Source organism: Rosa rugosa, chromosome 2 (assembly GCF_958449725.1).
Source record: "Rosa rugosa chromosome 2, drRosRugo1.1, whole genome shotgun sequence".
NCBI lineage: Eukaryota > Viridiplantae > Streptophyta > Magnoliopsida > Rosales > Rosaceae > Rosa > Rosa rugosa.
In genome coordinates this window covers 6,103,522-6,131,035 of record NC_084821.1, presented here as the reverse complement: position 1 = coordinate 6,131,035, position 27,514 = coordinate 6,103,522, and the positions used below count along the sequence as shown (strand labels likewise).

The window sequence follows — 27,514 nt, the reverse complement described above, 5'->3', positions numbered from 1 at the left end:
AGCTCATGTGATAACACTGGACCACTGTTTTGTACTGACACAAGATCGGAAATATGATCCTGACTAGAGCTATGAATTTCACCTGAACTGTTAGCATTGGCATTTTCATCACTCACATAATGATTGTCACCATGATCATGATTTTCACCATCCATACCAGAAACACTACTTGCACTACTTGAACCACCACCTTCAGTTCCTGAAGAAGTATTAGAGTCACCAGAAAAACCAGAAGAAGTAGTAGTCCCCCCCCTCAGCCAATGCAGGCTCACCAGCAGGAGGCTGACAGGAAGGAGGAAATGGGAGAATTACTTGTAACTGATCAGAGGAGAGCACAGGCATAAGTGGTGAAGCAGGGATGATGTAGACAGGACACTTGCGTGAGGAAGAAGGTACAGGGGATGATGAATGAGAAGATGGGGGATGTCGAGCAGGAGAGTGAAAAGGAAAGATGGACTCATCATGAATAACATGTCTACACATCCAGAGTTTATTTTTCTCAATGCTATAGCAAAAAACACCCTTGTAACCTAAAGCATATCCCAAAAAGACACACTGAATGGTTCTTGGCTCAAGCTTATCAGTACAATAGGGACGAAGGAGAGGATAACATGCAGAACCAAAAACCCTGAGATGACTAAGACTAGGAGTAGAGCCAAAGAATTGAATGTAAGGAGAGGACATGTTCAATGATCTGCAGGGCATCCGATTAATAAGATAGGCAGAATGAGCCATGGCATGAAACCAAAAGGGTTTAGGTATCTGAACAGTGGACATGAGAGTAATGCAGGTCTCAACAAGATGCCTATTCTTTCTTTCTGCAACCCCATTCTGTTGGGGAGTATGAGGACATGTGATGAAATGCAGTATACCATGTTGATCAAGATAACTCTTAAAGACCTTGGTATTGTATTCACCACCACCATCAGTTTGAAGAGAAATAATATTGTGGCTAAACTGAGTAGAAACAAAATTATAGAATTTGACAAATGTAGCAAAAGTGTCTGATTTATTGATGAGTGGATAAAGCCACATAAACTTGGTGTAGTCATCAATGAAGGTCACATAATACTTGAAGCCTTCAATAGACAAACATGGAGCAGGACCCCAAAGATCAGAATGTACCTTTTGAAATGGAAGAACAGACTTTGACACAGACTCAGAAAATGGCAGTCTATGCATTTTGCCACTAAGACAGTGAGTACAAGTGTGAAAAGTTTTATCATTACTGAACTTGATCTGAGACAAAGACAACATCTTAGACACTATATCAGAAGAAGGATGACCAAGCCTATTATGCCAGATAGAACACTTGACAGCAGCTCCAACAAATGCAGTTTGAGTAGACTAAAATGATGGTGAGAATTTTGGTGTCTTGAAGAGGAAAAGACCATTCCCATTACTCTTGCCTTTGTATAGAAGAGCTTTTGATGCCTTGTCCTGCACACAAATATCAACATCATCCATGATGATGAAACAATGATTATCCTTGCACAACTTGTGAAATGAAAGCAGGTTAACTGCTAAGTTAGGAACATGAAGAACATTTTGCAGTTTAAAGGTATGCTTTGCAGGAGTAATTTGTGTGGCACCAATGTGTTTAACATGCAAACCTTCACCATTACCAATGGTAATTGTATTGTTGGACTCAAAGGGATAAGCAATTGAGAGATTCCTCAAATCAAATGTCATGTGATGTGTGGCACCAGTGTCTCCAATCCACACTTCAGAATTATTGCCATTAGAAGGATTTGAAGAACTTGCACCAGTGTATTGAGTGCCAGATAGAACACTTGACAGCAGCTCCAACAAATGCAGTTTGAGTAGACTGAAATGATGGTGAGAATTTTGGTGTCTTGAAGAGGAAAAGACCATCCCCATTACTCTTGCCTTTGTACAGAAGAGCTTTTGATGCCTTGTCCTGCACACAAATATCAACATCATCCATGATGATGAAACAATGATTATCCTTGCACAACTTGTGAAATGAAAGCAAGTTAACTGCTAAGTTAGGAACATGAAGAACATTTTGTAGTTTAAAGGTATGCTTTGCAGGAGTAATTTGTGTGACACCAATGTGTTTAACATGCAAACATTCACCATTACCAATGGTAATTGTATTGTTGGAATCAAAGGGATGAGCAATTGAGAGATTCCTCAAATCAGATGTCATGTGATGTGTAGCACCAGTGTCTCCAATCCACACTTCAGAATTATTGTCATTAGAAGGATTTGAAGAACTTGCACCAGTGTATTGAGTGTGAGCTGTCATGGCAGTGAGGGAAGCAGGAAGCTCAGAACCTTGGTAAGCATAGTTGCTCCTGTGGTGACAGTTGAGTGCAACATGTCCCTTGAGTCCACAAATTTGACATACTACAACAGATCGGGAGGGATGATCAGGAGGTATATCTCCTCGATAGAAACAGTTAATGGCTGTATGACCCTTCTTACTACAGATCTGGCATTCAGGAGAAACACCAATGTTGTTTCTATACTCAGCTCCTTGATTGTTGGCAGGATTCTGAAAACACTTGCTAGCAATGTGGCCCTTCTTGTGGCAAATATGACACTCAATATGTTGATAGCAATTGTTTGCATTGTGTCCCTTCTTACCACAGATTTGACACTCCATACCATTATAGCTCTTAGCACCACCTCCATTGGACCCTTCTCCCTGAGAAAACTTTCCATTGTGAGGCCAAGATTGTTGTTTTGAGCTATTATCACTCCAAACTGTCTTTCCCTTGTCACCATTGTAGTTGCTAGATGATCCAGAGAATTGTGAATTAGTATTCCCTCTGTAAGAAGATCCTTTGGCAGCCATTGCAGACAAAGATACTTGTGGCACAAGCTGCAGCTCAATATCTCTTTCAGCAGCCAACAGTTGAGCTCTGAAATCCTTCAGTCAGATTGGTGTATCTCTTGCCCTGATAACAGTCTTTATCATAGCATATTTCATCAGGTAAGCCATTTAATGTAACAACTACAATATCTTCATCAACAAGTGTAACTCCCACAGAGCTGAGTTGATCTCTTGCATGTTTGATACGCTGAAGGTACTTGTCAACAGTATAAGCTCCCTTCTTGATAGTTTGTAGATCAGTTTTGAGCTGGATGATGTTAGCTCTCGAGACAGTGGAAAACCTCTCAAGCAAAGCAAGCCATGCATCATGTGAAGATTTACTTCCTACTATAATTTCCATAATATCATCATCAAGAGTTGCCATCAGGAGACCAAGCAATGCTTTATCAGTTTTCTTCCACAGTTTATAAGCCATAGTGATCTCGCTTGTGATTTCACCTTCCTCAGTAAGAGCAAATCGAGGAGGACAAGGATATGTACCATCAAAATATCCACGTGGGAGTTATATTTTTCAAGCCAAAGGAGGGCAATGGATGGAGTGGCCCAAACCCTTATAAACTCATAAGCAAAGTTATATTTTTCCAATGTGGGAGTTATATTTATACACATTCTCAACACGCCCCCGCACGTGTGGCTATTTTTCAAGCCATACACGTGGACAAGTTATATTGGGTGACGGTGAGCACGTGTGGCCATCTCTGAAACCAAACATGTGGGTAACCCGCTCTGATACCATGATAACATTACCGCCATGAATGTAAAAGCTTAGAGAAGAACAAGAACTTACAGAGAGTGAGAGAGAGTTTCAGACAAAATCTGAAGGAGAATTTCAATTAATGGAACACACAAAACAATTATTACAACAATAGCACTATTTATAGTAGGTCGAAAAACAAAGAAGAAAACCCTAGCTATTACAGCCTGTAAATCCACATCAGCAGAGCTTGACAGCAAATCACCACTACATGCGCTACAGCTGGACAGCTTCTTATTCATGCTTGAGAACCTTGACCTTTCACGTTGACTTGTTTAACAAAAACTAACCGGGAAAGAGGCTGGTCCAGCTGGATGTGGTGGCCGGAAAATAAGGAACGTAGCGATGGATTTTAGATTTATGAAGATCGGAAAGGAAATGGAGGAGCTTTTGGGTTTATAGGGAGAAACGGCTTTGGGGTTTGGACGGCTCATACGAAGTGATGATTTCGTCAACAACAATTGGAGCAGCGAGTAGAGAATGAATGGAGAAATAAAAGGACTACTTACTACGTTACAAAAGGATCATATATAATAACACCAACATTTAAAGTTTTAAACTAGCTAGAAACAAGTCCAGACTGGCTTACAGATGATAAACAATTATAAACCAAATAGAAGGGTTTGATACCAAAGTTACTCGAAACAAAATAGAATGCTTGTCATGATAGTTACCCAGCAATGTGCCATTATTGGGTTATGGGGACATAGCAACAATTCTTCCTTTTTCATATTGAGTCTCCAGTGCAGATATTGTTGCATCACGATCATTCAGGTAGCGAGAATAGAGTTACCTCATATGTTACCTCATATAGAGTCGAGTCAAGAAAAGCTCATACCACAGCACCTTCTCAAGCTTATATCTACCACTGACAAGCAGCTTCTGTGCTTCACGACATTCACTCCTGATCATTTGCTTTAAGTCCTTCAAGCTGATCACAACTGTACCACTTTCTGTAAGGAGGAAGAGTAAATGGTAAAGCTGTTAGAAAATGAATTATCACAGTCAAGAATGAAACTGACATGCTTGTTATGAAAGTCATTCATTACATAAGGAATACGGATGTATATGAAGTATAAAACAATATGATTAAAGAACAAATATCAAAACAAGTTGAACAAGCTAAGTTGAAGGGCACATAATATCAATGCAGACTGTCAGACCAAGTTTGGGATGCAAAACAAGCATAATACACACAACATTCTTACCAACGGCAATTTAAAGGGAAAATGTGCATGCATCTTGCATCGGCTAGACTTCAGAGAGTTTTATACGCCACACGGTTCTGGCCACTCAATTACAATTTACAAACAATACACACAGAAATGGTTGAATGCATATACCAGTCCCTCTTCATTTCTGCTTGCACATGCACAAAGAACAATGGTCCATACACAAAGGCATCCGCAAACATAATGCTCCATATAGAAAACACATTTCATAGAAGGATAAAACATCAAAGGTGGTGAACCCAAATTATAATAGTTAAACCAATTTCTCAGGTGGTATGGGCAAAAAATGCACCCAAAATATTCAAGGTTACACTGTCAACAAAAATCCATATGCTATATATCTTTGCCGTTTAAAGCATTCTGGATATAGTTGGAGGCAATAAGCTAGAATGTCTAACAATCATAAAACAATGTCTTCAATGCACAGAAGCACATACAGTTTTAATGCTTCATACTTGATAGTTTTGGCTCCTCAATTAGAAATAAACTCACAGAAAAGACATTGAGGAAAACAAGATGAAAGGATTGAAACTCGATTAAATAAGCTCAAATAGCAACCAGCATTGGAATGCAAATAGCAACCTCGATCTCTTCATTTTTGCTTCTTAGTTTTTTCAGGCCTTGAGTCTTTATGCCAATGATTCACCATACTCATTAAGCTAGAGAAAGTAAATTTTCATCATATACAGTGGCGAATCTATATCGGCCGTTGCAGACCAGATTCTCTTCCTTACAGCATTCAATCCAGACCAATTTCTTCTTGTCAAGCAGTTTGATCACAAGTTCACAACCCTACCACCTTATGTAATGAAAATTATGTCCCAATTATTGGTTTTCTCCATCAGTCAAGTTTGTCATCAGTGGCCAATAGACAACCAAAACCATCATGTACAGAGCCAAGGTCTTGGTTTTCTTCATCAATCGAGTTTGTCATACCAATTCAAACCGAAAACTTGAACTTGGTATTTTGCGAAAAAATCCAGTCGATGAGTTCCAGATAGACAAATTTTCATAATAAATGTAATAGGATTCCCCCAGAAGTATCAGAGGTCCATTGCAAGACTCAATTACTGGTATTCACCTCCGATGGGAAGCTGAGATCATTGACCGAAAAAATATCTTATAATGATTGAAATCTAGAGGGTAAAGGACTATCATCGTCCCATGGTCTGAACTGAACCTTGGACCTGGTATCCGCAATACTAACAGAATTCCATGATAACCCAAGTCAGGAATCTTCAAAATCAAAGCAATGAGACAGAACATCCTTAAGAAATGGTTGAACGCAAATAGCAGTCCCTCTTCATTTCTGCTTGCACTATACCCAAAGAACAAGGATCCATACACAAAGGTATCCACAAACATAATGCTCGATACAGAACACACATTTCATAGAAGGATAAAACATCAAAGGTGGTGAATCCAAATTACAATAATTAAACCAATTTCTCAGGTGGTATGAGCAAAAAATGCACCCAAAATATTCAAGGTTACACTGTCCACAAAAATCCATATGCTATATATCTTTGCCGTTTAAAGTGTTCTGGATATAATTGGAGGCAATAAGCTAGAATGTCTAACAATCATAAAACAATGTCGTCAATGCAGAAGCACATACAGTTTTAATGCTTCATACTTGATAGTTTTGGCTCCTCAGTTACAAATGAACTCACAGAAAAGACATTGAGGAAAACAAGATGAAAGGATTGATACTCGTTAAATAAGCTCAAATAGCAACCAGCATTGGAATGCATATAGCAATCTCTCTTCATTTATGCTTCTTAGTTTTTCAGGCCTTCAGTCTTCATGCCAATGATGCACCATACTCATTCAGCTAGAGAAAGTAAAGTTTCATCATATACAGTGGCGTGTCTATATCGGTCGCTGCAGACACACCAATTCCTTCTTGTCAAATAGTTTAATCACAACCATACCACCTTATGTAATGAAAACTATATCCCAATTATTGGTTTTCTCCATCAGTCGAGTTTGTCATCAGTGGCCAACACATAACCAAAACCATCATTGACAGAGCCAAGTTCTTAGTTTTCTCCATCAGTCGAGTTTGTCATCCAAAACCCAAAACTTGGACTCTATGCTTTGCAAAAAAATCCAGTCAATTGGTTCCAGATAGACAAGTTTTCATAATAATTGTAATAGGATTCCCCCAGAAGTACCAGACCATTGCACAAACCAATTACTTGTATTCTCCTCCGATGGGAAGCTGAGATCATTGACCGAAAAATTATCTTCTAATGATTGAAATCTAGAGGGAAAAGGACTATCATCGCCCCATGGTCTGAACTGAAACTTGGACTTGGTATCCACAATACTCACAGAATTCCATGATAACCAACCTCAGGAATCTTCATAATCAAAGCAATGATCAAGTAACATGTTTACATGCTCTAGATAATATAACACGACAGAACATCCTTTAGATTAAGCACTCATCAGGACACCTGAACTGCAATAGGTAAGAGTAATCAATATCTTTCCTCATGAAGATTAACAACAATCTATCAGGGGTTAGCAGAAATGCTCAAGTTTGAATACAGGTCTTTATTGAATAAAGAACTTTGTGGATGTTCCTTTTTTTTTTTTACAAACTGATGTTAAACATCAGAGTTGCTGACACATAACTACAATCAAACAAGAATAACACTTTAGTTTGAAGAAACTACTGCCTTACAGGCATAAGAAATTAGAGACAAATTCACAAGAAAATAGGAATACTGACACCGTCAGATTGCCTATAGTTAAACATATGTCTTTTTCACATCTGCTATGTAACTAGACAAGCCAAGGTAAAATTCATCGTGCCTATAAATTAACCAAATCAGGTAAGAAAGAAGATACGGAGAAATAGAAAATTACAGAGCATGAGTAACACATTCTATGAGAAAGATGGCATGAGTTTGCGAAGTATTTAAGCCATACTGGGGAAGCACAGACACACAAGACACATCCATACAAACATAGATTATACAGATACAAATATTGAAATCTAAATAGCCCTAGAGTATTGCACCATATAATTGGCAGCTTGCACTATTCATTTCACGCAAATTTATAGTACTGTTTCAAGTGATGAAACTTTGATAGTTGGAATTTATATACATGAGGAGATGACAAAATTAAAATGCTAAAATTGGATACAAACAGGAAATAACATTGTGTTTTTAAACCATGCACTAACAATTAACATTCATAATTCTTAACAAAATTATAATAAAATACATGATACCTCCAAGGATGCTAAAGGAGCAGCAGCTTCAAGTTTTCTTGTTGTACTGGGAAAATTCTGTTTCAAATATTCAGATTAACTTTACAACTTATTTTTCAACAATGGCAAACAACGAATCAATTATCAATTCCATTGTTGATGCATCTGCAGAGTGACCTCTCTCGACCATTTCTTGAATAAGTCCCATAGCCCTTGATGCCTCATTATTATTGATAAACCCCTGGATAATTGTGTTATAGGTCCAGCCATTAGGAGAACAGCCTTTCTCTTCCATTCCTCTAAGCAAATCTTCTGCTTCACTTAATAAGCTTCCTTTACAAAGTCCCTGAATCATTATAGCGTATGTTCTCACATCAGGCTGTACTCCTTTTGATGACAAACCAGAGAAAACATCTATTGCAGAATCCATTTTCCCAGCTTTGCACAAACCTTCGATGATAATAGTGTAAATTACAATATCTAGTCCGAATTTCTTGCCTTCCATCTCTCTAAGCAATTCCAGTGCTGTACAAAATTGTTGGTTGTTACATAGGCCATCAAGTATAACAGCATAAGTTTGAACATCTGGAAGTTGGCCACAAGCTTGCATCTCAGAGAACAACTTTTGGGCATCTTGTATCCTCCCCACTTTGCAAAAACCGTCAATAAGAGTACTATAGGTAATGGTGTCTGGAACAAGCTCCATACAAGTCATTTTCTGACAAACCTTATTGGCCTCATCAATCCTTTTTTGCTTACAATATCCGTTTATCAATATGCTACAACTATGAACATCAACGATGGAGCCCTTGGAAACCATCAGATCAAAGACTTGTTTTGCCTCGTCCATTTCTCCTCGCAAACAGTAACCGTCCATAAGCGAACTGTATGTAACCACGTATAGTAGGTTCAATGTCTTTGAATCATCATTAGAACCACACTTTTGGCTTCCACAACCATCCCTTCCTTACAGAACGTATCAACCAAGACATTGAAGGTGACGACATTTGGAAAGATACCTTTACTCACCATTTCATTCAACAGCTTTAATTTGTAGCTTCTTTCCAGTGGCCTATATTGCAGACTCCGTCAATCAAAGAGTTGTAAGTTACAACGGTTGGAGCAATACCCCTACTGATCATTTCTGAGACGAGCTTCATTGCATCTACAACTAGTGTATCCTTGCAAAGACTGTCAATGATGGTACTATAGGAAACTATGTCCGGCTCGCAGCCTCTTTCTTCCATCTTCCTAAGTAATTGCATGGCCGCACTGTTGTTTCCTCTCATGCAAAAGCCCTTTGTTGGGCTTACAATGACCTGCCTCCAGCATTTTGCTGAAAATTCGTGCAGCCTCAGGCACTTGATTGTCGAGAACAAAGCCGTGGATGAGAGTGTTGAAGGTGAAGACGTAATTTGAAGAATTGTGCCAAGACAGATAAGCTAAACCCCATTTGATTCAAACGGCAAAAGCAATTAATGATAATGGTTAGAGTATAGTGATCAGGAACAATTCCACAGAGAAGCATTTGTCTATTCAAAGAGATTACTGCTGAATATTGTTTCGATTTGACAAGTTGACCCAATATCTGAGTGAAACGGCCCGACAACGGAAGGCAGAGGACGCGAGTGAAGCATTTCATCGAACACCTTCAAGGCATCCTCAACTTTGGGGTTTGAGGGTGAGGGTCAGTGAGAGTGAGGGTCTCTCACAAGCAGCTGGGTTTCTCTAGATTTGGTTGCCTTTGATTGACAATGTAATAAAGCATCTCCAGTTTGGAATGGGAATGGATTTATCAAGGGAGTTTCGAATGGGTATGGGTTTCCTTCGACAAAGCTCAAGTCTTTGAATCTGTATCCTCAATTCCAGAGTTGCTTTAGTAGTTTGCTACTCGCTTCTTTGATACTTGTGTACCATCCTTTTAATTTTACTAGATTCTTACCCCACTCAGTTATACATTCCTAACGCCCAATCAGCCTTTTGCCATCCACTCAATTTACAAATTTTTACTCTTTCTTTTTTTTCTCATGTAAAATTGGAGAATTTTCGGTACACAGCGTGAAAATACACAAACTGCTGAGATTAGACTGTTTTGAGTGATAAATAATGGACTCACATATGAACGGCTGAGATTGTATAGTACACATGTGGACTTGTACCGCCGTGTATATAAAATTTCCGATGTAAAATGGCCAATGGAGCTAAACAAACAAGCAAAGACGTAGCCAATGTACTACTAAAAAAAGGGTACTAGCCCCAGCTATCCCATCATTATCATCAACAATGGTTCGAGTGACTTGAGCAGGACAACTTGAGCATAAGACTTCCACATAAGGTCCTAGTTCAGCTACTCTACATCTTTGACATTGTTGGATAGTAAAATCGAAAATGTGCGAACATATAATTTTTTGCTTTGACATACCGTCAACCAGGGCACTTTTGCCTTTGTTGAAATGAAATCAAGGCATCTTCAAACTTAGCTTTTCCCAAAAACCGAAACAAAGTTTGGTGAAGGCCAACTGCCACTACAGGAAGTTACTGACTCTGAGTTCACCACTGGTTATATTAATGAATCAAGATAGCATAACTCAACATGCTGTAACAAGGCCATCTTATTATTCATCAAGTTTTGCTAGGAAAAGAAGAAGAGAAACTTGGGTGTCCAAATTTATCTGGTGGCACTAATATTTACTGAACTTTTGTGAGTAGTTCATGAATCAACCAGTAAGAATGAATGATTATTGTTGTTAAGAAGTTCAGACTGTTTAGTTCCAAAAGGTACAAAGAGGTTTAGGGTAGAGAGACCTGAAATCACATATATTATAAGCAAGAAGAATCATATGGCTACAAAAGCAGCCATAGACAATCACTAACAGTAATAATAATGCTTCATACTTTATACTTTCGGCAACTCAATTTCAAGTAAACACACAGAAAAACAATTCAACAACAAAGATGGCGAATCCAAATTACATAGTTAAAGCATAAAAACCCAACATCAGTAAGTGCACATAATAGCAATCCCTCTCCACTTGTGTTCTGCTCCTTAGTTTTTCAGGCCTCGAGTCCTCGGGCCACATTCTTCATAATCATTCAGGTAGTGAAACTAAAGTTTCATCATATACAATCGCGTCAAATATCACCCCAGGAAACTCCCGAAACTCCTCAATTCTATATTGGGCACTGCAGACAGGATTCTCTTCTTGACGGCATTCAATCCAGACCAACTCCTTCTTGTCAAGCCGTTTGATCTTAACTGTACCACCTTCTGTAACGAAACTAGGTTCTCACCTGCATGAAGTGAAACCATCTGGTAAATCATCTCGACTAAATTGACTGAGTTTAACCCAAGATTCAGGCACACCATACTCTCTCATCACCCAAATTTCACTACGGTCTAAAATATCCTGAGACCATACACCAAGGCATCCTCCTAAAAGAGCCTGACTTTTTAGAAATCTCACATCCATGCCATCTTCACTTTGGTCGAAAACTGGAAATGACACTTGCCGGAACTTCTCCTCTGCTAAATCAAAAGCAACCATAGCTGGGTCTATTTTCCCATCTATTGTATAGTTGACCCAATGAATCGCTCCATTTGAAAGAGTCCCCTGTCCGTCATTCCAGCCGGCCAATGAAAAGGGAGATATAATAACTTTCCAAACGTTGGCTCTGAGTGAGAACACATGAACATCATCAAAATCACCGAGGGCAGTTTTTACGAAAACAAGCTTGTAGTCGTCAGTGGCTGACACTAGACCAAAACCATAATATAAAAAGCTTCGGTCCTTTTTCTTTTCTGTTGATTTTGTCACCTCAAACCCAAAACTTGGACTCGGTATTTTGCGAAAAAAATCCAGTTGAGGGATTCCAGACAGACAAGTTCTTAAAAGAACTTTTATAGTATTCACCTAGAAGTACCAGGCCATTGCACGAGGCCATTACTCGTTGGCTCTTCTCCTCCGATGGGAAGGTGAAATTATTGACAGAAGAATAACCTTCTAAGGATTGAAATTGAGAGGGTAACCAAGGCATGTCATCTTCAAAAGGATAGGGAATTTGACCTGGAATGGTTTTAATTGTAGGGTAGATGGAGATGAGGACTTTTCGACAGAGAGTTCCCAGATGTGATGCTACTTGAAGGTGAGACTTGCCAAACTGAGGATCAGAAATAGAAGGTAAACAATCATAAACAAAGTAGAAGGGTTTGATACCAAAGTTACTCAAAACAAAATAGAATACTAGTCATGATAGAATCCCAGCAATTCATGTCCCATTATTGGATTGTGAGGACATAGCAGCAATTCTTCCTTTTTCATATTGAGTCTCCAGTGTAGACATTGTTGCACCATGATCATTCAGGTAGTGAAAACAGAGTCACCTCATATAGAGTCGAGTCAAGAAAAGCTCATACCACGGCACCTTCTCAAGCCTATATCCGCCGCTGACAAGCAGCTTCTTTGCTTCACGACACACACTCCTGATCATTTGCTTCGAGTCCTTCAAACTGATAACAATCGTACCACTTTCTGTAAGGAGGAAGAGTAAAATGGTAAAGGTGTAAGAAAATGAATGATCATAGTTAAGAATGAATATGAAAGTCATTGATTACATAAGGAATACAAATATATCATGAAGTATAAAACAATAGGACTTGATAACAAATATCAAAACAAGTCGAACAAGCTAAGTTGAAGGGGACATAATATCAATTCAGAGTGTCGGACCAAGTTTGGGATGCAAAACAAGCATAACACACACAACATTCTTACCGACGGCAATTTAATGGGAAAATGTGCATGCATCTTGCATCGGCTAGACTTCAGAGTGTTTTATACACTACACGGTTCTGGCCACTCAATTACAATTTACAATAGACATAGAAATGGTTGAATGCATATAGCAGTTCCTCTTCATTTCTGCTTGCATATACACAAAGAACAAGGGTCCGTACACAAAGGCATCTGCAAACATAATGCTCCATACAGAAAACACATTTCATAGAAGGATAATCCTCTATAAAACATCGAAGGTGGTGAATCCAAATTACAATAGTTAAACCAATTTCTCAGGTGGTATGAGCAAAAAATGCACCCAAAATATTCAAGGTTACACTGTCCACAAATCCATATGATATATATCTTTGCCGCTTAAAACATTCTGGATATAGTTGGAGGCAATAAGCTAGAATGTCTAACAATCATCAAACAATGTCTTCAATGCAGAAGCACACGCAGTTTTAAACTTTTAATGTTTCATACTTGATAGTTTTGGCTCCTCAATTACAAATAAACTCACACTAGAGACATTGAGGAAAACAAGATGAAAGGATTGATACTCGATTAAATAAGCTCAAATAGCAAGAAGAATCATACGGCTACTAGAGCAGCCATAGACAATCATTACTAACAGTAATAATAATACTTCATACTTTATAATTTCGGCTACTCAATTTCAAATAAACACAGAAAACACAGAGAAAAACAATTAAACATCAAAGATGGCAAATCCAAATTACATAGTCAGCCATCAGTAAGTGTACACAATAGCAATCCCTCTCCACTTGTGTTCTGCTCCTTAGTTTTTTAAGACTCGAGTTCTCAGGCCACATGCTTCATAATCCTTCAGGTAGTGAAACTAAAGTTTCATCATATAGAGTCCCGTCAAATATCGCCCAAGGAAACTCTTCAATTCTATATTGGGCACTGCATACCGGATTCTCTTCTTGACGGCATTCAATCCAGACCAACTCCTTCTTGTCAAGCAGTTTGATCAACATTGTACCACCTTCTGAAACAAAAGTAGGATCCCAGCTACTGCATGAAGTGAACTCATTTGGTAAATCATCTTGACTAAATTGAATGAGTTTAACCCAAGATTCAGGCACACCATACTCTCTCATCACCCAAAATTCACTATGCCCATAAAGATCCTGAGACCATACACAAAGACATCCACCTAAAAGAACCTGAATTTTTATCTGCCTCAAATGCACGCCATCTTCATTTTGGTTGAAAACAGGCAATGGCACTTGCCTAAACTCCTCCTCTGCCAAATCAAAAGCAACCATAGTTGGGTCTGATACCCCATATATGGGATAGTTGACCCAATGAATCGCTCCATTTGAAAGACTCCCCTGTCCGTCAATCCAGCCAATGCATGAAGAGGAAGGAGCTTTAATAACTTTCCAAAGGTTGGCTCTGAGTGAGAAGACATGAACATCCACAAAATCACCAAGGGCGGGTTTTATCAAAACAGGCTTGTAGTCGTCAGTGGCTGTCACTTGACCAAAACCATAATATAAAAAGCTTCTGTAGTTTTTCTTTTCTGTTGATTTTGTCACCTCAAACCCAAAACTTGGACTAGGTATTTTGCGAAAAAATCCAGTTGATGGATTCCAGATAGACAAGTTCTTAAAGTAACTTTTATAGTATTCACCTAGAAGTACCAAACCATTGCACGAGGCCATTACTCGCTGGCTCTTCTCCTCCGATGGGAAGGTGAGATTATTGACTGAAGAATAACCTTCCAAGGATTGAAATCGAGAGGGTAACCAAGGCGTGTCATCTTTAAAAGGATAGGGTATTTGACCTTGTATGGCTTTAATTGTAGGGTAGATGGAGATGAGGACTTTTGGACAGAGGGTTCCCTGCTGTGATGCTACTTGAAGGTGAGACTTGCCAAATTGAGGATCAGAAATGATAATAGAACGCCACCGTTTCGACACACAAGTGAACCGGATCAAGGACTTGACCGGCAACCGGCACAGAATCTTCACTATAACATCTTCATGTAGATCAAAGCTCTCATTTTTCATCTTCGACATTGACATGTTTTCCAATGCAACCAAGAAAGTATTTAACTTTTTTAAGAATTGAGCAAAAGCTATAAACTTGCAGAAATCACAACAACAATCCAGTCAGATGCTTTGAGATTCTATGAGCTAAAATTTGACTAAGACCCAAAACGAAAAATAGTTACTGATTAACTTCACTCTGGGTAATCTGGTTACAGTGCAATAGAGACATATTTTGATGGGTGTTTTCCTTTTTGTGTGGATTTCTGACGGAGACAAAAAGCTTTAAACTTGTAGAGATTTCAATAACAAGTTTTCTGAATCAAGAAAAACTTACCGGCGACCGGCCGGACGTGGTGGCCGGCAAACAGCTCCGATGTGATCACAACCCAAAATCAAAACAAGGAATGTGGCGAAACTGGCGATGGATTTTGGGTTTATGAAGATGAGTGGAAATGAAAGGGAGGAGCTTCTGGGTTTATACTTTATAGGAATGTGAAACTTAAATCTTTGAGGGTTTATAGGAGAAAAGGCTTGTGGGTTTGGGTTTGGGCTTGGGCTTTCTATTTGGGGTTGTGCAAGGTGCGTGGACTCATGTGCAAACCTCTAGAGTCTGTTTGGGAAAAAGCATTTTGACATCATGTGCAAACCTCTACGAGTATATCTATTGTTCTGTTTCTTAACTTTTGATTGTTTTTGTTGTTGTAGGAGAATTGTAATTGTGTTTATTATTGATAATAGGAGCCCTTTAAATATGGAGTTACAAGGTATACAAAAGGTAATAGAATTCGAATACAATTGAATACCTAGAACACTTTCCTATTACAACTCTAAACTCTAGTTTGTAGAGGCACATATTATGTCGACATCCTTCAACACTCCCCCTTACGCCGCTCAAACTTGGCGATGACGTTTTGATTGTTGCCTCGTTAAAAACCTTGTCAGGTAACAAAAACCCTGTGGGACAAAAATAACCCTGGTCGAAGGACAAAAAGAGCACAACACGTCCTTCACTCTTCGAGATCTAACATGTAGACATCATACCTCCCCCTGATGTCCATATCTCCCCCTGATTGCTACAATCATGGGAGTTCGGATAACTTCCTTAATCCGATGCTCTTCACATGTTTCTCGAAGGTGGATTTTGGTAACGACTTAGTAAATAAGTCCGCTACAATATCCTCAGATCGGATTTGGTTCACTTCAATATTTAGAAGTGCCTGTTGTTGCTGATTGTAAAAGAACTTAGGCGATATATGCTTGGTGTTGTCGCCCTTGATAAAACCTAATTTCATTTGTTCAATATAAGCTGCATTATCCTCATAAATGCATGTAGGTTCATCTGTGGTAGACTTCAAACCACAAGTTCCTCGAATATGTCTAACTATAGACCTTAGCCATATGCATTCTCGCACAGCTTCATGTAGAGCAATAATCTCTGCATGATTTGAGGAAGTACCAATAAGGGTCTGTTTAGTAGACCTCCAAGATATCGCAGTGCTTCCCATGGTAAAGACATAACCCGTTTGGGAGTGACCTTTGTGAGGGTCAGAGAGATACTCTGCATCAGCAAAACCCATCAAGACATTGTTGTCATTTTGATGGAGGGGAGGAGGAGCACGGAAGGTGGCGTTTTGCCTTGTGGAGTCCGATCCCACACTTCCGTTATTTCTTTTCTCTCTATAGGGATAAAACAAGCCCATATCAATCGTACCTCTCAAGTATCGAAAGATTGTCTTTACACCAATCCAATGACGGCGTGTTGGCGCAGAACTGTGTCGAGCTAACAAGTTCACTGCGAATGAGATATCCGGTCTTGTGCATTGAGCTAAGTACAATAATGCGCCTATTGCACTTAGATAGGGCACTTCAGCCTCTAATAAGTCTCCGTCCTCATCCCTTGGACGAAATGGATCTTTTCCAGGCTCAAGACTACGGCCGATCATGGGAGTACTCACAGGCTTTGCTTTATCTTCATTAAAGCGCCTTAGTAATTTTTGAGTATATGCTGACTGATGGATCATGATCACATCACTACGGTGCTCGAGCTCTAGTCCGAGACAAAACTGTGTTTTCCCAAGATCTTTCATCTCAAATTCGGATTTCAAGTATTTAGCAGTTTCCTTTAACTCATCTAGAGTTCCAATTAGGTTCATGTCATCGACATAAACTGCTACAATTGCAAATCTGGAACTTGTCCTTTTTATAAACACGCATGGGCATATTTCATTGTTGACATATCCCTTCCCAATCAAGTAGTCACTTAGACGGTTATACCACATCCGTCCAGATTGTTTCAATCCATATAGTGAGCGTCTCAATCTTATTGAAAACGGGCTCCGTGGTTTAGAGCCACTTGACTTGGGTAATTGAAGTCCATCTGGAACCTTCATATATATCTTTGAATCTAGATCCCCATATAGATATGCTGTAACCACATCCATAAGCTGCATGTCAAGTTTTTCAGAAACTACCAAACTGACAAGGTAGCGGAACGTTATAACGTCCATTACGGGAGAATATGTCTCCTCGTAGTCGATTCCAGGGCGTTGTGAGAAATCTTGCGCCACAAGGAGGGCTTTGTATCTAACAACCTCATTTTTCTCATTACGCTTTCTAACAAAGACCCATTTATGGTCAACAGGCTTTATATTTGGGGGTGTCAGTGTTATAGGCCCAAATACCTGTCTCTTTGTTAGTAAATCCAATTCAACCTAGATCGCATCTTTCCATTTAGGCCAATCTGCTCTTCGTTGACATTCTTCAATGGAGTGAGGTTCGATATCATCGTGTTCTATAATTCCTTGAGCGATAGAATATGCAAATACATCATCAAGGACAATAGAATCTCGATTCAACGTCTCATGTACACTAGTGTAATTCATGGAGATCTCCCTATTCCTTGGAATTGATTCTAACATTGGAGCGTCCCCCAATGATGTCTCTTGGACATAACCATAATCCGGAATATCTTCATGAGACGGGTTATTTATGTCGATGATTAATGGATCTCTTTGTGCCAAACTTGCTTTCTTTCTTGGGCGAGAATCCATCGAACCTTTGGGCCTCCCACGTTTCCTTGCTGGGAGCCCGGCCTGAGCCACATTGCCATCACCATTAGTGGTGGCGGCGCCATGCCCAATACCTCTAGGGGTGACGCCAAGTCCATGATTTTTAGGGACATCAATCCTTGCAGGCACGTTTGCAGCAGGTATATGTGATCTTGTCACTTTAGCGATATCAGAAAACGCGTCAGGCATAGAGTCTGCTACGTTCTGAAGATCGAGAATTCTCCGCACTTCAATTTCGGACTGTGCGGTTCGGGGATCAAGATGAGACAAAGTGGGGACAGACCACGACAATTCCTGTCGTTCCTGTTGAACATTATTGTTCTTATGTCCCCCTAACGACGGGAAGACTGTCTTATCAAAGTGACAATCCGCAAATCTAGCAATAAATAGATCACTTGTCAAGGGTTCTAAGTAGCGGATAATAGTTGGAGAGTCATATCCAACATAAATGCCTAATCGTCTTTGAGGACCCATTTTGGTGCGTTGTGGCGGCGCAATTGGCACATAAACTGCACACCCAAATATGCGTAAGTGTGAGACGTTAGGCTCATATCCAGTAACCAACTGGGACGCAGAAAAGGGTTGAGTGGCAGTAGGCCTCAAACGAATAAGCACAGTTGTATGCAATGTTGCATAGCCCCAAGCATAAACAGGGAGATTGGTGCGCATAACCAATGCTCTAGCAACCATTTGAAGTCTTTTAATGGAAGCTTCTGCTAGACCATTTTGGGTGTGAACGTGAGGAACAGGGTGTTCAACCTCAATCCCAATGGACATGCAATAGTCATCAAAAGTTTTTGATGTAAACTCTCCAGCATTGTCAAGACGAACTGACTTAATGGGATGATCAGGGTGGTGAGCCCTTAACTTAATGATTTGTGCTAGGAGTTTAGCAAATGCAGCATTTCATGTGGACAAAAGCATGACATGTGACCAGCGTGTCGATGCATCAACCAACACCATAAAATATCTAAATGGTCCGCAAGTTGGTTGGATAAGTCCACAAATATCACCTTGGATTCTTTGTAAGAATGGTATATTTTCTTTGGTGTCCTTTGCATAGGATGGTTTAGATACTAACTTTGCTAATGAGCAGGCTTTGCAAAACGAATGATGGGCTTTGGAAGCAACCAAGGAAGAATTTGGTTGTACCACGAAGTCACAATTGACTTTAGAAGTAGAAAAAGGAACCAAGGAGGCATTAGTGGTGTCAATACCACTTCTGGGCCGCAGGGGGTAGGCGGCTTTGGCTCTACCTTGGACCAAATTTTGGTTTTGACTTCTTTTCGTTTTGAAAAATGGATGTCCATGTGAAGTCTTTAGTATACGGATCATCATATCATGACCGGGGTGTCCCAGACGATCATGCCAAAGCCTATATGTGTCAGAATCCCATAAGTCATCTCTCATGACATGGTTAGATTCAACGACTCGAATAGTGGTTGCATACAACCCACTAGAGCGACACATAAGTTTCTCTAATACTCGTTTATGTCCGTAGTCATTAGAGGTGATGCAAATGAACTCTTGTCAATTCTCACAATGTGTTTCCACATGAAAACCATTGGCTCTTATATCTTTAAAACTCAATAGGGTCTTTCCAGCCCTAGGAGCATATAGAGCTTCGGTGACATTAATACTTGTGCCATTTGGCAACATAAATTGAGCTGGTCCTCGACCATGAATCAATTGTGATGGTCCAGCCATCGTAGTCACAGAAGATCGACTAGGCGTCATCCCTAGAAATAGTTGCCTATGTCGCAATATAGTACGTGTGGTGCCACTATCAACAAGGCATTCCAACTCTCCAGGAAACATACTGAAAAATAATAAAGTTCGGAATTAAAACATGTCCATGGCATTGAATAATAATACGATACTTTATTAATAAAAATAGCCAATGATTACATCAAAGGTTCCAAAAAGTCTAATCCAAAATAAAGAAAATCAAACTGAGACACATTGTAGTCACTCTATCCGTTTGGTAACTCCAATCAAATATGACCAGGAAAGTAGAGAGAGATGTTGGTGGAGCGAGGCTTGCTTAAGTACCAATTATCTCAATGACTTTCCTAGACATCATATTTTATTGGGTGCGCCACATAAGAAAGAGTTGATACAATTGTCATTTATTGACTAAGGCTTATTTGCCATTACAAATTTTTTTGGAAAATAAAAAGGACTATTCTAATCAAAGTCTGCAGCATCCTTGTGCACTTCATCTTCAGCTTTGAAGTCCTCTATGGTGAGGTTGACATCTCCACCATCTTCTTCTCCTTCTTCTGCAAGGTACACTTCTTGCTCCCTCAGGTCTCTGTATGCCCTGTATCTTGCAGCTAGTTGCTCGCTTGCCTTGCATTGCTTGAACCAATGCTCACTTGACCCACATCGATGACACATGTCATTGTGGTTACCTCCCCTCAATTGAGGTGCACGTTGTGGTCGTTCCCTAGGAGGGTTGGCGCCACCACCACGACCCATAGCGCCACCACCACGGGCTATGGCTCCACCACCACTGCTAGGGTTACCACGACCCCCTCTCCCACGTGTGGCATTGCCACCACGTGTATCCGCTCCAAACTTGCTGTTTCCTTCCTGATTAGGGCAGTTATATGGACCCATACGTCCCTCATATCCCTTATTCCTAGGGTTCCGCTCCTTGCGCCCTCCTTTGGGTGCATTATAGGATGCATTATAATTCGCCTCATGAACGCTCTTAGTTCCAATAGGCCTTGAATTATAATTCCTCACGAGTATGTTATCATGTTTCTCAGCTACAGATATGATATTGATAAGCTGATGAAACCTCGTGATCCGTCCAGCATTGACTTCAGTACGATATTGCTTTGATATCACAATGGGTGAAACGGGGAAGGTGGAGAGAGTCTTCTCAATTAGCTCTTGCTCTGTGATAGGTTTTCCACAAAATCTCAACATGGATTGTATGCGAAGAGCTTCTGAATTATATTCAGCAGCAGACTTGAAGTCAGCAAAGCGCAGATTGTTCCATTAAACCTTCAAGTCAGGGAGGAGGGAATCTTGGACATTGCCAAAGCGCTCTTCTAGCGCTACCCATAGCTCTCTTGCATCCTTGATCGACATATACTCCAATCTGAGTGCTTTGTCCATATGACGTCGCATCAAGATGACTGCTTGAGCATGTTTTGCAGGTGTTCGGACGAACACAAGATCCGGGTTAGGTGCCTGGATTATGGGCAATATTACCTTTGAAGTGAGATGGTTCTCAACATCGGTTACCCAGCTATGGTACTCCGAGCTTGTTGAGTCAAGCATGGGAAAGTCGAGTCTAGGTTCATTCGACATCCTGAAAATAAGAAGAGAATATATATTAGTTTCGGAGCTAAACTTCCACGAAAACTAAAATAATAAGATTTCCGAGCTATGCTACCAAGAAATCAATTTCCAAGAATCTCTTTTGGATTAGACCAAATAATGATGTTTTTAATATGGTCACAATTTGATGCTTACGGACGCTCTTAGTTCGTTTAATTATGAACACTCTTAGTTCATACGAACACTCTTAGCTCGTTAAGCGTGAATCCCCACAATTCCACTTTGTTAAATACTCAAAACCATTTGGCAACATATATTCCAATATTCTGCAGAAAATAAAAGAATTTAAAATACATGAAAGCAGCAACTTTAATTCACAAAATCTTACGTGACGGTTCTTGGCTTGAGGACACGCGCGTGTTGGAGCAGGCGTGTTTTGGGGCAGCAGCAGCAATTTGCAGTGGCAGCAGGTGCGCGGGGCAGAAGCAGGCTCAGCGCGGCAGGCAACAGCAAGGGGCAGCGCGCAGGGAAGCAGGGACGTAGGCAGCAGCGCGCAGGAGGCTTGCACGGGCTGTAGGCTGCAGCGCGGGGAGCAGTGGCAGCGTGGGTTGCAGGGACGCGCGGGTTGCAGGCAGAGTAGGCGAGGTAGTGCGCGGGCTGCTGCAGATTGGCAGGCTGATGTGCGGGCTGCAGGGGGCAGTTGCGCGGTGGGGCTGCAGCTGAGCTGGGCAGCGCGGGCTGCAGGTAGGCTGGTGGGCTGGTGCGCGGCAAGGGCAGCAGTAGACTATAGTGGCTTGCGGCAGGGAGGGCTGCAGCAGGGAGGTTGGAAGCTGCGGCAGGAGGTAGTTTTTGGTGTTTTCGGCTAGGGTTAGGGGCTGCAGCAATTTTAGGGTTTTTTCTTTTTCTTTTGGGCTAGGGTTAGAACTCGTGCTGATAACGTGTTGTAGGAGAATTGTAATTGTGTTTATTATTGATAATAGGAGCCCTTTAAATAGGGAGTTACAAGGTATACAAAAGGTAATAGAATCCGAATACAATTGAATACCTAGAACACTTTCCTATTACAACTCTAAACCCTAGTTTGTAGAGGCACACATTATGTCGACATCCTTCAACATTTGTAATAATCTTTTCAGATTTATTGGGCTCCATGGTCAAAGTATGCATGCAATCCAGTATAAGTTGCAAATAATGTTCCTATGTTGCTGCTAATTGTGTACCTGGTTACAACAACCGTCGTTTTGGTACTTGGCTAATCGAGTTCTGCTCGAGCTTAAACTAATTAGCTCACCTATGCCGCTATGCTACATATTATCTTAAACTGGCTGGACAGAAATTCAAATTGGATTCGAAATGTCAATTACATAGGCTCATGGAGGAATATGGTAAGATGAGGAAGGAATTTGCCATATAGTGGAAATTTACCAAAAAGTACGTGTCTGAACTCTTCCCTTTGCATAGTTGTTTTATTTTAAGGAGTTTGGATTGGAAGGTGGAGAGCCTGAGTAACTTTGATGATTTGTGCTTACTCTACACTTACCATTTGGTTTTTCACTTTTTCTTTTGATGATTTGAGCCTGGGTGAAACAACAGAAACAGAATGCGAGAACACAGAGAGAACACATTGACACAACAGAAACTTTTTGCCTAGTTTTTTCCTTCATCTTTTTCATCTGGAAGCACCAAAATTTCACAATCTTCTATATCAAGTTTCGGGTTGCATAAAGAATAGGTGTATTGGCCTTGAAGAATCATAATGCTTAAGACTTCATATATAGTTTGTGGTTACTCAATAGCAAACAAAGTAGCAATCATAAACTATCATCATTTAGCAGCACCAACAGTAACAATTTCTCATAGTTTTGGCTCATCTTTACAAATAAACACACAGAAATACAATCAAAGAGAGAAAATAGGAAGAAGTACTAATAATACTCAAATAAAATCAAAGGCGGAGAGTTCAAATTACAATAGCTATAACATAGAAACCAACCCACATTTGAATGCAATCCGTCTTCATTTCTGTTCTGCTTCTTGGTCAGTGATTCATCATATATAGAGTTCATCAAAAAGGTACTGAAACCAGAGTTTCATCATATACAGCCACATCAAAATGAAGCTTACACCCAGGCACATCCTCGAGCCTATACCGGCCGCTGCAGAATGGTTTCTCTTCTTTCCGGCACTCAATCTTGACCAACTCCTCCTTGTCAAGCAGTGTGATCACAACCGTCCCACCTTCTATAACGAAAATAGGATCCCACGTACTACATAAGGCAAAGACATCGGGTAAATCGTTTACACTAAATTGAAAGAGCTTAACCCAAGATTTGGTCACTACATACTCTGTCAATGCCCAAAATTCACTATGCCAATCACGCTCTCCAAACCATACGCAAAGGCATCCATTTGAAAGAACCAGAGTCCTCAACGCTTTTTGATTCGTGCCATCTTCATTTTGGATAGAAACAGGTAGTGCCACTTGCCGGAACTCCTCCTCAGCCAAATCAAAAGCATAGATAAAGCTCGAAACCTCATTTATGCTGTGGATGATCCAGTGAAGTGCTCCATTTGTAATTTGTAAGAGTCCCCCGTCCGCCAATCAAGCCCGGCCATGACAAGTAAAGAACTTCAACTCTCCAAACGTCGGCCCTCAGTGAAAAGACATGGACTTCCACAAGACCTCCAAAGGCGACTAAAATGAAAACGAGTTTATAGTCATCAGTGGCAGACACGTGACCAAACCCATAATTTATGAAAAACAGGCACTCTTCATTTCTCTCATTTGATCTTTTCTTCCCAATCTGGAAACGTGGACCAGGTATACTCCGGAAGAATTCCAGTAGATGGGTTCTAGATAGCCAAGTTTCCGTAATGAGTCCAATAGCAGTTCCCTAGAAGCACTAAGCCATTGCACGACCCTATTATTACTATGTTACTATTCTCTTCACATCCGAAGTTGAGATTTTGGACTGAAAAGTTATCTTCTAAAGATTGAAACCGAAACCGAGGATCGGATATTTGGGCAAGAGTTTGAAGTGTAGGGTAGTTGGAAATGAGGAATCTTTGACGGAGGGTTTTGTGCTGAGATGCTAGTTGTAGCTGGGATTTGGAAAATTTAGGGTCGTGAAGTATAATGGCACGCCACCGTTTTGAGACACAAGTGAACCGGATCAAGGATTTGACGGGCAACCGGCAGCAAATACTGGCTACAATATGTTCAGGGAGGTGGGGGAGCTCAACGTGCTCCTTCTTCCTCAACATATTGAAACAAAATAAGGAGATATTCCGGACTGGAATATTTAGAGTTCAAGAGGTAACAACAAAACTTGAATGGAACAGAGAAAACTTACGGGGAAAGCAAAGTCGTCGGATAATGAGGTTGGTGAAGCTGTCCATCACTCTGATGTGCGTGGAGTGTGCAGCTTTTGAAGATGAATCACCAAACCAGTCAGCTGCTGAAGTGTCAAAAACAATCAAAACAAAAGCATGCTCAACAAGACAAGCTCCGGATAAGGATAACTTGCACAACTCAAATGGAGCTCAGAGACAAAATACAACTCTGCAAAACAAAGCCAAAAGACACATTGCCATGGTGCAACAAATGTAGCAGAGACCAGACCTGTGTGTTGTTGACGTGTGAGTCATTATGTTGACATGTCAGTTATTATTAGTTGACGCGTGAGTTATTTAGAGAATATGTGTATTCAGTAGTTTCCTTATAGGAATTAGTTTCCTATACTAGATCATACTAATGTGTAGTACAAGTATAGTACAATAGGGTTTCTATATATATCCCTTACACAATTGTGAATAATAGTGAAGTATTCTCACTCACAAATATTTTCTCTTTTTCCATCTCAATATTTGACTTGGTATCAGAGCAAAGATCCGAGAGGACTTTGTCTCTTTGTTTTTTCCTTCATTCTTCTTTCCTCACACTCTGGGGTAAAATTGTTCCTTCCTCGAATTCGGAGGTTAGGATTTTTTTCTGTTTTGTAGAAGGTTTACTGTTGTTTCTTGACTAGTCGATTAATCTCTCTCGACTTGTCAACTTACCTTCTATCTCAATTCCGCTGCACGATTGTTTTTGTTGGTTTTCCAATGGCTGGCCCTGATACTCCACTTCTAGAAGGAGGGCATACCAGCAATTCCAGTATTCAGAAAGTTGAAGTTTCCGTTCAAAATCCGGATTCTTCCTCAGGTTCATTCGGAGGGGCAAAATTAAATGGACCTGGGAATTACAGAACATGGAAGAAGATGATTTCAGCCCACCTTCGTGGAATCCACAAGATGGGTCATGCCACTGGTACCATTAAGGTGCCGACGAATGATCAGAGTGAAGAATATGTCAAATGGGAAGATGTTGATGGACTTGTACTGTCAATTCTGTACAAGGCCATGACTGATGAGGTGGTCCAATTGATCATTGGGTGTGATACGGCTGCAGAAGTTTGGAAGACACTCAATAATCTCTATCTAAATGAATCTGACTTCTCTCAGATCTATGAGTTGTTGTGCAAGGCAACACGGATGAAGCAGGATGGACAAGCAGTTTCAGTGTTCTACACTCAGCTGAAGAACGTTTGGGCTGAGATTGATCAGCGGCGCCCAAACAAATTGAAGGATGCTGAGGATATCACCTAGTATGTCAAGGAGAAGGAGTTAGAGCGTGTGCACCAGTTTCTCAGTGGATTAGATGCCAGACATGACAGTGCCAAGGGAGAGCTGCTACGTCGACAAGGGTCTCCTTCCCTTATTGAGGCGTTTAACTACATCCGTAAGGATGAGTCTCAACAGGATAGCGCAAAAGGAGTCACTTCTGAAATCTCTAGCCTGACAGTCCAAGCTAATCCCTCACGGGCTCAAGGTCCACCTCCTGGCTTCATTGCACCACATTCAGGACTTCGTCCCATGACTCAGGCTCCTTCATCAGGAGCCAATTCTGGGATGGTATGTCAACATTGCAATCTACCTGGACATGCCAAGGAGACTTGCTATAAGCTGGTTGGGTATCCAGCTGGATATTTCAGCAAGCCTAAGCCAACAGGACTTCGAGGGAAAGGAAAGGCAATTGTCCATCTAGTTCAGAATTCGGAGTACCTTGGTATTGCAGGGCAAGATCATACCACATGCAAAGTTGACACTCATTCAGTATCAATGGTTGGTAGAGGTACTGGTAAGATTGGTATGGCTTTAAAAGTTTCAAACTTTGTAGGTTCAGATACTTGGATTATTGATTCTGGTGCTTCTGATCATATGACCTATGATAGGAAATACTTCATTAGTTTATCCACTCCTGATGTGTCACATGTTATAAATGTCAATGGTGAGTCCTTCCCTGTCCTAGGCGTTGGGTCCATTAGAGTCACACCCACCTTAGTTTTACATGATGTCTTATATGTGCCTGACTTGTCTCACTATCTAATCTCAGTTCCCCAGCTTAATACTCAATCCATGTGCTCTGTAACATTCTTTCCAATGTATGTTCTTTTTCAAGATCTTCTGACCAGGGAGGTAATCGGCAGGGGGTATCTGAGGGGAAGACTGTTTCATCTGGACCAAGCATATGACGGGGCGAAGCCAAGGAAGACTGCATCAGTCGCTCTAACTTTGAATTCTAGAGAATTGAATGAAGTGTGGTTATGGCATAGACGCTTAGGGCATCCTTCTTTCAGTGTAATGCGTAAAATTATGCCCTCTTTATTTGTTGGTATTCATGAGTCTTCCTTACATTGTGAAACTTGTGTTTTGGCAAAAAGCCATCGAGTCAGTTACCCATTGAGTCTTTCTAATAAAAGTTCCATTCCCTTTGAAATTATTCACTCTGACGTGTGGGGACCTTCCAAAGAACCCACTATTTCTGGAATGCATTATTTTGTTCTATTTATTGACGATTGTACTCGATTGTCATGGGTTGCATTACTTAGGTCTAAGGATGTTGTATTTCCTGCATTTCAAGCATTTCAAAAAATGATTCGAACACAATTTAATGGCCTTATCAAAGTTTTTCGTTCTGATAATGGGGGGGAGTTTGTCAATAGTGTTTTCCAGGCGCACTTCCAAGAACAAGGCATAATTCATCAAACTACTTGTCCCCACACACCAGAACAAAATGGTGTGTCAGCGTAAAAACCGTCATCTCTTAGACATAGCCCGAGCATTATTATTTGGTGCCCATATGCCTAAGTATCTATGGGGTGAAGCGGTCCAAACTGCATCCCACCTCATTAATCGTCTTCCTTCCAGTGTCCTTCAGGGGGGTATTCCTTTCGAAG

The 27,514-nt window shown here is 40.5% G+C and overlaps 2 protein-coding genes and 1 pseudogene across 4 annotated transcripts; all 3 read right to left on the bottom strand.

The window, feature by feature from the left end:
• Positions 1-1,784: 1,784 nt before the first annotated feature.
• LOC133733701 (cold shock domain-containing protein 3-like) lies at positions 1,785-3,351 on the bottom strand. The gene is made up of 2 exons (XM_062161343.1): positions 2,107-3,351; positions 1,785-1,921 (listed from the first exon to the last, which is right to left on the bottom strand). The coding sequence occupies exons 1-2, from the start codon at positions 2,822-2,824 to the stop codon at positions 1,881-1,883; spliced, it is 759 nt and encodes a 252-aa protein (XP_062017327.1). The 5' UTR covers positions 2,825-3,351; the 3' UTR covers positions 1,785-1,880.
• Positions 3,352-8,184: 4,833 nt separating this feature from the next.
• On the bottom strand, positions 8,185-10,222 carry LOC133730229 (putative pentatricopeptide repeat-containing protein At1g12700, mitochondrial; annotated as a pseudogene).
• Positions 10,223-10,859: 637 nt separating this feature from the next.
• LOC133733173 (F-box/kelch-repeat protein At3g06240-like) lies at positions 10,860-15,337 on the bottom strand. 3 transcript variants are annotated; one of them, XR_009857532.1, is made up of 2 exons: positions 15,209-15,337; positions 10,860-12,604 (listed from the first exon to the last, which is right to left on the bottom strand). XR_009857532.1 is itself a non-coding variant. In XM_062160797.1 (2 exons), exon 1 carries the CDS (start codon positions 14,905-14,907, stop codon positions 13,690-13,692), a length of 1,218 nt encoding a protein of 405 aa, XP_062016781.1. In that variant the 5' UTR covers positions 14,908-15,194; the 3' UTR covers positions 10,901-12,604; positions 13,594-13,689. The 3 variants fall into 3 exon arrangements, 2 of the variants coding, with proteins under 2 accessions (XP_062016781.1, XP_062016782.1); XM_062160797.1 differs by lacking the exon at positions 15,209-15,337 and adding an exon at positions 13,594-15,194 and having other exon boundaries at positions 10,901-12,604; XM_062160798.1 differs by lacking the exon at positions 10,860-12,604 and adding an exon at positions 13,394-14,892 and having other exon boundaries at positions 15,209-15,316.
• Positions 15,338-27,514: the final 12,177 nt, after the last annotated feature.